The sequence below is a fragment of the Gadus morhua genome, unplaced genomic scaffold (genome assembly GCF_902167405.1).
Source record: "Gadus morhua unplaced genomic scaffold, gadMor3.0, whole genome shotgun sequence".
Taxonomy (NCBI): domain Eukaryota; kingdom Metazoa; phylum Chordata; class Actinopteri; order Gadiformes; family Gadidae; genus Gadus; species Gadus morhua.
In genome coordinates this window covers 182,501-192,778 of record NW_021963956.1, presented here as the reverse complement: position 1 = coordinate 192,778, position 10,278 = coordinate 182,501, and the positions used below count along the sequence as shown (strand labels likewise).

At 44.7% G+C, this 10,278-nt stretch overlaps 1 protein-coding gene across 1 annotated transcript; it reads right to left on the bottom strand.

The window, feature by feature from the left end:
- Positions 1 to 379: 379 nt before the first annotated feature.
- On the bottom strand, positions 380 to 2,149 carry LOC115538225 (uncharacterized). Its single transcript, XM_030349883.1, has 6 exons — positions 2,057 to 2,149; positions 1,856 to 1,931; positions 1,522 to 1,779; positions 1,135 to 1,306; positions 898 to 1,046; positions 380 to 798 (listed from the first exon to the last, which is right to left on the bottom strand). The coding sequence occupies exons 1-6, from the start codon at positions 2,138 to 2,140 to the stop codon at positions 608 to 610; spliced, it is 930 nt and encodes a 309-aa protein (XP_030205743.1). The 5' UTR covers positions 2,141 to 2,149; the 3' UTR covers positions 380 to 607.
- Between the last annotated feature and the right edge of the window lie 8,129 nt (positions 2,150 to 10,278).

The window sequence follows — 10,278 nt, the reverse complement described above, 5'->3', positions numbered from 1 at the left end:
AGTAAACAAATCAAGAAAAAAAGGGTTAGGCACAAAGAAACCAACATAAAATAATCTTGCAATAGTGTGGTCTTACCTGAGGGTCAGCACTCACACAGCACATTCTCTCACTCACTCACGGACACATACATGCAATGATATCACATAGAGCAGACGCATAGTGATCCAAGAGAAAAGCGCACACAGAGGTCCCTTTCGGATTCTTACAATTCTTACTTTTTATGAATTATGGGGCAAATGGAGCTGTAATGGAATGATTTGTGCACACAACTAAGTAAAAAACCCAAGTAATAAAAACAAAACATGCGACATGCAGTGAGGCGGTAACCATGGTGATGCTGATAAAGGAATGAATGGGTTACAGCCATAAATAACCAAGAGATAATGTTAGTCGACAGATGTTAGGGTCAGCGCAAGGGGTTAAAATGTAAGGTTATAATAAACTTCCTGGAACAATCAAAAAACCCAAGCAATAAACAGCACACAACGAGAAAACAAAACATGCGGCATACAGAAAACCACCACCAAATAAAATAACATATACTTACTATATACATATATACATACTCACAACTAAATGATTGGCCTGTGTGGGAAAAAAACTATGCTAATTCAATTTTTTGTAGCGTGACTGCTGGGCTAGATAGAGGCTGACGGCCTCCTCCTTGGGAATTTGTTCGAAGGATTTGGCGATGGGGGCGGGTGCACAGGCTGACAAATTGGCGCTAACCTCTTGAAGAGCCTTGGGTGAATCCATGTAGCTCTCCCGAAGAGCCTCGATTAATGACGTTGCATAACCTGCAGACATAATAATGATAAAATACTGTATAAGATCGATGTCACAGATGTCTTGTGCGCAAATGTCAAAATATGATAGAACTGCATGACACTGCCTACCGTATGAGGCCTTCTCTTTGATGGGCACAACTACCCAGGCACCTTTTCTGAAACGTGGATATCGCACGCTATACCTCTCCAAACCATCGCTTCTTCGTGCGGTCTCTCTGTTCGCATTATGGTTGTAATGCAGCGCCGCTAAGAGAAGCCTACAGAATAACACATTTGAGAACACTTTCGAAACCTGGTGTATGTATGATCAAATGCGGCATTGTTATTCCATTGGACAGCACTGACCTGCTATACATGCCCTGGTATGAAAACCCAGTGTGCTTGGGTGCGAAGTGCAGGATCAGGGAGTGGAAGGCTTCAAGGGAGTAAGTCTGGTGCTGCGGAGACAGCTGTCGAACATCCTTCAGTAAGGATGTCCTTGTGATGATACCCTCCAGTTTTACTGCTGCCATTGAGCCTGCAAGAGACCAAGATAGGTAGGCACACACACAGCAGACATACAAATAGACAGATATTTTTTCTCCAGTGGAAACACATGAAATTGTCCTGCATATGAATTATAGCAAACATATTTACAGTAAACAGAATGTTATGAAATCCCCAGAGTATGAAATAATGATTTAAATGGAAACCCTGTAGAGCATTCATAATGCCACATACTGTGTACTGTACCTGGTTCCAGCCACTCTTTATCTCGTTGATCCCCCTCCAGAGGGGCATGAGCGCAACTGGAGAAGGCAGGGGTGTCATGGTCGTGGATGTCCTGAATGTGATTCACCAAGCTTCTCCATTTGGCCTCCATCACTCCTGGATTGCCATCAGGGGTTGAGGCTGCAGTCCAGTACAGGTGGTTTACTATGGCTGGCCTCCACAACTGTAGTTGTTCACACTGTCTGTCTTTTGAGGCTGTATCCAAGGCCTTCCCCAGACCTGGTTTAGAACAAATGGTATTAATCGAAATGCAATAAAAAAAAACTGCTTAAACTTTCCAACAATGGATACATACTTTTCCCAATGTGCCAGACATCAAAATAATGCTGTGTCCCTTCAGGGCACAGCTCTTCTCTCACCCATTTGGCAACCTAAGGAGTAAAGAGCAAACTTTTGTGGATGCTTGCACTGTCTGGCCCTCAGTGCATCAGCAAAGCACAAATGTCCAGCCTCAGTGAAATTCATAAATCTACATTATTTTTCTTTTTGTAAATACCTGGCGATGTCTGTCTGTGATGAGGGTTGACAAATGCAGGTCGTTCCGCCTCAGCAAGCCAATGCTGCGCTTGAGCCCCTCCATCTCACACCAAGAGCTGTTGGGGACCTCTGAGCTCTGCAACATAATATAAGTGTAAGTGTAGCCCTATGCATGGTTGTACACGTGGAAGTGCTATATTAAGATGCAGTCCATTTAACAAATTGCAGAGAGTTCATTTCTTTCTGTCTAATAACATCAGGCTTACCTGAACAAGCTGAACATCAACCACCTTGTTTACTCTGTCCTCTATCAATGTGTAGGAGCCGTACTTTGCACAGTGCCCTGGAGAATCTGACCTGGGGATAATTAGAAATTAAAATTATGTTTCAAGTTTTTAATAACCAGTGTCTGTAAAGACAATCCACCATGACATCTGCAAATGTAAACTAAAGCCGCCCTGCATGATAACAAATAAAAAAAAAATGTGCAACTGGTCTATGAGCTCTCGCACAAACAAAGTGTGGAGAACAGTATTAGGATACAAAATTAACAATGACATGAGATTATTAAAGTTCATACCCCTTAGTGACAGCTAGCATAGAATCAACAAATTCTGCTTTACCTGCAGTCACCAGCAACAACTAGGCCTCCATCCATTGCCTTGAGGTCACTAAAATTCTTGGCCTGCTCGTTCTGCCAGGCCTGAATGATGACGGGGATGGTGTAACGGCGCTGATGGCGAAAGAAAGTGCTTGCGCTGATGCACTGAAGGCCAAACAGGGTCATCATCCGTAATGTCTGGGTGGCCAAACATCCAGAGAAATGGATGGCCCCGCTTAAAAGGAGGTTACAGGTTGGCATATTCCTGTTTAGGATAGGCTGGTTTTGCCAGAAACGCTGGTAGCCACATGCACAGACCTAGATATTTAGAAAAAAAAAAACATGACAATCAGTGTATAACACTCAAATATGATGGCATCATAAACCCACAGACTAAAGCAAGCCTGGTACATACATTGTAAATTAACTGGAAAGACTAATTTGAAAAAGAAGCAACGTCAGCACCAACCAAGCTAGCCATTATAAATCCACAAGATATTAGACTGTTATAGCAACTAATGTGGATAGGAGGATGCACTGATCACTTGCAATGAGCAATGTGGGCAGACAGTCAGGGCTATTCGATTTTAGTAAGATATTCTGATTTTCTAAATCAGATATGGCCTGCAGTGTAAACAAAACCCTACCTGCTCTATTTTAACAAATGTTCCTTCCTGCTGCACGATTCTACTATCTGACTTCTCACAACAGGCCGGACAGATGGCAAACAGGGCCATGAGCTCCTCTTGGCAAACAATGAATTTGTCAATGCCACTACAACAAAAAAGAGGGGGGGGGGTGTCAGTCAAACTACAGATGCACGAAAATGAAAATTCAAAGTTGGTCTATGTTGGCTTTAAATTATCTCACTTTTGGTGGGGGTCACAAGTTTGAGATGGCTCCTCACACAACACCTCCTCATCCTCCTCAGACATCTGGTCTCCTGGTACCCATGATGCATCACTGATGACAGAGAGATCATCTTCTCCATCCGTTGGGTCAGGACTAGTGAGGGGGGTGGAAGTTTGTGTCCCCATGCTGACCATCTTGGGCTTCAGGTTCACTTGTACAGCTGTGGCAGAGTCAATAAACATACCCAAACAGATGACAATCATGGCAAATCTAAGCGGTTATCTTTTGATCTAGGTTATGTATTAATTTTAGCAATGTGTTTGGAAATTTCCTGCATGCATATAATTTGGCAACGTATGTTTTAGACAGCATATCAACCACTAAAAAAATAACAAGATTTACCGTGAGACCTTCCAAGGGGCTTCAAAATACATTGTGTCCCAGTGTCACAAGTGGAGTAGGGCAAGGGGTCCTCTACCGTAGCAGCATTGACACCGTCCGTGGTCTCACACGGTGAGGCATCTGTCAACATCTTGCGTAAATAAATTAGCGTCAGCGACACAGTCACGTCTAAATACATATGAAAGAGGACCGTAATAGTCACTTTCCATCAGGAAAAGGGCAATTAAATCCATCAACTAAATAGAACACACACACACTGTTGTGAAAGTCGCTTGATGAGCGCCACTGATCCAAACACTAGCCATGGCGCTTTCTAGTTAGATATGACAAGCTTTTGGACATTTACTTCAGGACAATTTTGTTTTGGTTCATATTCATGAATCACGAAATGTTCTTTTCTAATGTCAGACTGATCATGAGTCATGAAGGTAGTGGAGGCGGTGTCAAAGGGAATACGGTATGTAGTATACACAGGGCTAGCTAACGCACAGCTTGTAAACATTACCATGAGGCTTACCATAGCCAGCTCTCGCTTGCGGCTGGCGGCACTGATCTTGGTGCCTCTCGGTCTCGGGGCAGGGCAGGCAGAGAGATGCGTGTGCACAGAAGGCACGGCGTTCGGAATAAGCTGTGCCAGCCTCTTTAACCCGAGAGATACCATCCTGATATCCCCTTGGTCGTAATCTTCCTCCGTGAAATGAGCGCTGCAGACCTTGGAGTTCTTAGTGACCGAGGGAATAGAAAAATCTGCCCGTCTAACGCGGACAAACTGTACCCACTGTCTGAGGGTTGCCTTGTCCTTCGGAAAGGCATGGACCATGTGTCCTGTTCTGCTAGAATTATTACACCCAGCACAAACACAGTTGTACACCATTCTAAAGCTACACCTACCTACCCACCTACCTAACTCGCTATGCTACACCTACCTACCTAACTCGCTATGCTATGCTATGCTATCTGTCTGCCTGTCTCCCTATCTCTCGGTCTATATCTATATCGGTCTATATATCTATCTATTCTGTCTATCTCTATCTATCTATATGTCTATCCATCTATCTATCTAGGCTATCTATATATGTATCTATGTATTTATCTCTTACTTATCTGTCTCTTATCTCTCTCGTACTCTCTACTCTCAATGGGTCTCGAAGGGCTACGTCTGTCGTCTCCCTACCGTGACGTCATGCAACGGTTTCCGGGAGAAATGAGAAGCTATCGCAAACCGCTCCAATATGACCCACTTTTTCGTATTAAATTCCGTTTTGTGATACCCAACCACATTAAATACAATAGGTAACCATTAAAATGTTTATTACCAACAAGCAAATGGCGCAAATCCGAAAAAAATAAAACCTGCACCATGGCCTTTAAGGAAGAGATTCTTGAGGTGACCAAATCAAATATAGGTCAGTGATTAAACAAATGTTGTGTTGTGTGTTAATAATGACAAACATATGATAATTATTATATAATAAATAATTATTTTCAAAAAATGTGGCTTAAATGTAGATGAGTTAAGTTAATATTAGTATGGTGTACCTAATAATCCTTTAGGTGAGTGTATACCCTCACTTTGTAATTAGTGATAATATCCCAAAGTAGATAAACATGTTTTTGAAGAGTGGGTTGGTAAGGAGCAAGTGTAGTTAGTTATATTTGGAGAAATTAGATTCCTTTATTCATGTTGATGTTAAAAGTCCAGGTCACTTCGAAAGGTCGATTTTAGGGGCTATGGGCCAGTAAAATTTTATCGTGTGATCAGAAAGTGAGAGAAACATGATTGCAGGTTAGAAGTTGGTTCAGGACATAATACTAGGTAGCAAGGATGCAATGATATGTGCTGGTGGGGTTGAGTTCGTCCTAGTGGATGCAAGCACTGTTTCTGTGTTATGCTCCTAGTTGATTTAATGACACTTGGCCCACCGGTAGGTAGACCCCATCAGATAAGAGCCGTGGTGTTATCTGTAAACTTTTGTAACTTGACAGAATTTGATTGGATGTACTGATGTTTTCTAGAGGAAGAAGTGTAGAATGGAGTGATTGTGCTCCTCATCATCTGCAAATGATGCACATCACATCTCGATGTGATGAGTTATTTACACTTAGTTCAACTTATGTGCCAAATTGTAATGCACAACAGGGGTCAACAAAGAAAACAAAATTGACCTTAATATATTCCATATTATTATGATGGTGTGCCTCAGTCACTTTGGTCTTATAAACCATGCGTCCTTTCAAAACAGGTTATACTTGGTGTGTGTGTATGGTGACCTGTCCTTACAGACCTTGTGTCCTTTCAAAACAGGTTATACTTGGTGTATGTGTATGGTGACCTGTCCTTACAGACCTTGTGTCCTTTCAAAACGGGTTATACTTGGTGTATGTGTATGATGACATCACTGTCCTTGTATACCACACTGTCCTTATAGACCGTGTTACAGAGAAGTCCTTACAAACCACCAGAAAGTCTGAAAAACAGCCATTTCTTATATCTCAGTTGTGCAAAGAAAATCTTTTAATTTTAAGTCGTGTATAGGTTCGCAGATTTTTTTCATGATTTTACATATGTTTTTTGTAGCTCTAGCACCACCGGAACCCGGTGTCCTCGTAAACCTATGCCCAGTCTGATTTGAGCGAAAAATCGAAAATTGTCCCTATAGCCCGACAAACGGGTATGTGTGTGTGTGTGTGTGTGTGTGTGTGTGTGTGTCCACTGCCCAACCCCGCCCATCCTCTGGTTTTTAATAGTTCTGACTGAGTTTTCAAGAAGATTATACAATACATATTAATACACCCCAACTGTTTCTGCGCTGGGTTTTGAAATACCCAAGAAAACCTTGACCCGCGCCTTTGAGGTTTACACCCGCGAATCCGTTTTTAAAACAACCCGTGAAGCTCGCAACCCTGCATCACCGTCACCTTCGCCGTACTGGCAGTGATGGGAAGTTGTCAAATAATTATAATTCATGTATTGTAGGCTATATAACAAGGAATTTATGTATTTTATAACCTTGTTGGTTGTTCAATAAAACGTATTCACGGCCAAGATACGCGTGTCAGACTAAATACGTTAAATGAAACGTTCCCCGAAAGGGAAATATGCCTTGATGACAATAATGTGCTATACGTTGACATTCAACATATCTGGGATACATTTCAACCAAACATAATCCTAGAAGTAAATAAATGGCAAAAAATAGGCTTAGACCGAACGTATTTGCGATACGTTCAATAAAACGTAATCACGGACAAAATACGTTTTTTGCCAAACGTATTTGAGAATGCCGAATAGTTCTCTGGGAACGTAATTTGGATGAGACAGGGTTGATCAGTTTGAACTGACTTATCTTCAACTGGATCAACCTCCGCAGTGGCCATGAGTCATTAGCACGTCGTCGCCATTTGTGTGTAAGGTAATGACATAATTAGACAGAGAGCAGGAGGAGGAGGAGGAGGAGGAAGAGGAAGAGGAAGAGGAGGAGGAGGTGGAGGAGGAGGAGCAGCAGGAGGTAGAGGAGGAGGAGCAGGAGGAGGAAGAAGGGGAGGAGGAGGAGGAGCAGGAGGAGGAAGAAGGGCAGGAGGAGGAGGAGGAGGGGCAGGAGCAGAAGGAGGAGGAGCAGGAGGAAGAGAAGGGGCAGGAGGAACAGGAGGGGCAGGAGGAGGAGGAGCAGGAGGAGGAAGAGGAGCAGGAGGAGAAGGAGGAGGGGGAGCAGGAGGAGGAGGAGGAGGAAGAGGAGGAGGTGGAGGCGAGGAGGAGGAGGAAGAGGAGGAGGATGAGGAGGAGGAGCAGCAGGAGGAGGAGGAAGAGGAGGAGGAGGAGCAGAATATAAATATTGCATCGACACAATCGTAGCAGTATAGGAAACAATGCATATTTGTCGATCCAATGAGCTCCAAAGGGTTAAACTCACAATCCCACAGAGTCGTACTGTACACCTATAGTTGATACTGCAACATTGTTGGAGTTCTGAAAATACACCAATGTTACCTATTTTGGCAAAACTCACAGTGCAGTAATTGCACTGAAGTACAATGAAAAACCTTACAGTAAGAAAAGGTTTAGACTGTCTTTCGGGGATGTGTTGATGAAATCAGTGCACAAGTACAAAAAGGTAACAAAGCAAATATTTATTGGTTACTGTAATACAGTAAATGTTCAGCTGAACTGACTGCAAAAAAAGCTTTTTGTAGGCCAATAAAAAATATAAAGAAGAATATAAATGAGGTGAAACAGATGTACATGTACATCAGTCTGTACAGTGAGTGAGACCAATTGGTAATTGGGCGTGGCGTTCTGAAGGCCAGTGGTCTCCAGGTGAACCAAGTGGGCTCAATGAGGAGATTTGTGCTTCGAGTTTGGCAAAAATGTGATTTAGAATTTCCTTATGCGTGAAAACAATGGAATAGAGTCTTGTAGTTGATTCATGAGCTTCAAGTTTTCAGAATTGTGTGCATAGTTCCATCTTTTGTGTGTTTCGAGGAATACGGTAAGACCTGGGACAACCGGGGAGCAGTGATTACCCCCCCTCAGCCTCACCCCCCTCCCCCGCCCCCCCTTCCCCCGCCCTCAGACCCCCACCAAACCTCACCCCCCCCCTCCCCCTTACCCCCCGTCAACCTCATCCCCCTCCCCCTCAATCCCCACCCTCCTCTGAACCTCACCCCCCCTCACACTCACTCCCCCTCCCTCCCCCAGCCCACCTCACGCACCCTTCATGTTTGTGTGTGTGTATGTGTGTGTGTGTGTGTTTGTGTGTCTACAACCGACACAGAGATGCTTATGCCGCGTTTCCACTGCAGGGTGCGGAACGGATCGGTTCCGCACGGGTTGCGTTTCCACCGCCAAAAGTGGGCGTGACCCGGACTTAGCTGTACCCGTTTAGGCCTCGTTTTCAGTACTCCACCGTTGGGGTACTGAAAACGAGACGAGACGCCTGAAAGGGTCCCGGGAAATTCTAGCTAAATACCCCCTCCGTTGATTGGTCGACAGAATCATCACTTCCGGGCGATGTGGGGATAAAAACAAACAAACAGTAGCCTCGAGGTATTATTCTTTACAATTAACATGTCGCGTAAAACGCTTGCTTGGGCGAACAAGGAAGTGGAGACGTTCGTCTGCATTCTTGGGGAGGAAGACGTTGTTTACGATGTTTACGTAGCTGCCGCGGCGATCGACATCCGGCCTACCACAAAGGGTACTGTCGGCGGTGGAAACGCAACCTCGGAACTGAGCTGGGCTATACCGCCCCCTCCCTACCGGACTGAGGCGAACCGAACCGTACCGCACCCTGCAGTGGAAACGCGGCATTAGTCACCCTCCCTCCATGACACCCCCCCATCAGCCCCCTCCTTCACCCTTCCCCCCCGCACCCCCACCCCATCACCCTCACCCCCCCTCATCACCCCCTGTAGGAGCCATGTTTGTGGTTTCATGGTTTCTGATTTCTGATTTAGTTCTCATTTAAGTTATGACCACATTTGCAAGCCAGGAAAAGAAAATGGTTATTTATTTATTGACACCTACCTGCTTACGTCATTTATCAGGTGGCACGTAACCCCTCCCCCTTGACTTGCCGGCGTACCGGCTAATTGAATAAATAGTGGGTTTAGTTTGAGGGTAGCGTGATAGCGAGGCGGAAAAGTTTCCGACCACATATTCCCGTATTCTCGTATGTATATCACTCATTATAATTTCTCATCCTTTGGACTGTAACAGAAAGCAAACCGGAATTGTTCTGATTAAAACACCATTCACATGAACTTTCTGCGAGTGCTTTTTCTGGAACAAGTGCGTCGGGACCCTCGCCATTCACCTCGCGTGGCAATATCCAAAGCAAAGAATTGCCACTTCACCCCCCCTCACCCTCCCTCCATCACACCCCCCCCTCACCCCCACCCGATCACTCTCACCCCCCCCTCGTCACCCCCCTCACCCTCCCAGCCCACCCTTCATGTGTGTGTGTGTGTGTGTGTGTGTGTCCAACCGACACAGAGACGCTGAGGCGGTCAACAGGTGGTCACCCTTCCCCAGCCCAGGCCAGAGTCCAATCAGACCCAGCCCAGGTGTGCAGCCTCAGCAAGTCACTCATAAGATGGAATAACAGTAATTCACATTCTGAAAGACTTTCTATTTATTTATTTTCATTTCTATAAAAAAACTTTTTTAAAACCTGTCTTTTCCTGTGTTTTAGTGACATCAGAAGTTGGCGTGTCCTCCTATATGTGCTCTGGATAGATCAGTCTACCAGCCTACCCAGCGGACTGTAGGAAACGCTGCTCATCTATCCGTTACACATCTAGGGGGACACACCCACCTGTGATGAGAGAGAGAGAGCGAGAGAGCGAGAGAGAGAGAGAGAGAGAGAGAGAGAGAGAGAGAGAGAGAG

What these genes read in the sequence shown, in the direction of transcription:
- LOC115538225 (XM_030349883.1), bottom strand. Translation starts at nt 2,140, where the DNA reads ATGGAGGGGCTCAAGCGCAGCATTGGCTTGCTGAGGCGGAACGACCTG. An exon ending in TCACAGACAGACATCGCCAG is followed by an intron (nt 1,932 to 2,056) that starts GTATTTACAAAA and finishes TTTACTCCTTAG; the next exon opens with GTTGCCAAATGGGTGAGAGA. An exon ending in TGTCTGGCACATTGGGAAAA is followed by an intron (nt 1,780 to 1,855) that starts GTATGTATCCAT and finishes GTTCTAAACCAG; the next exon opens with GTCTGGGGAAGGCCTTGGAT.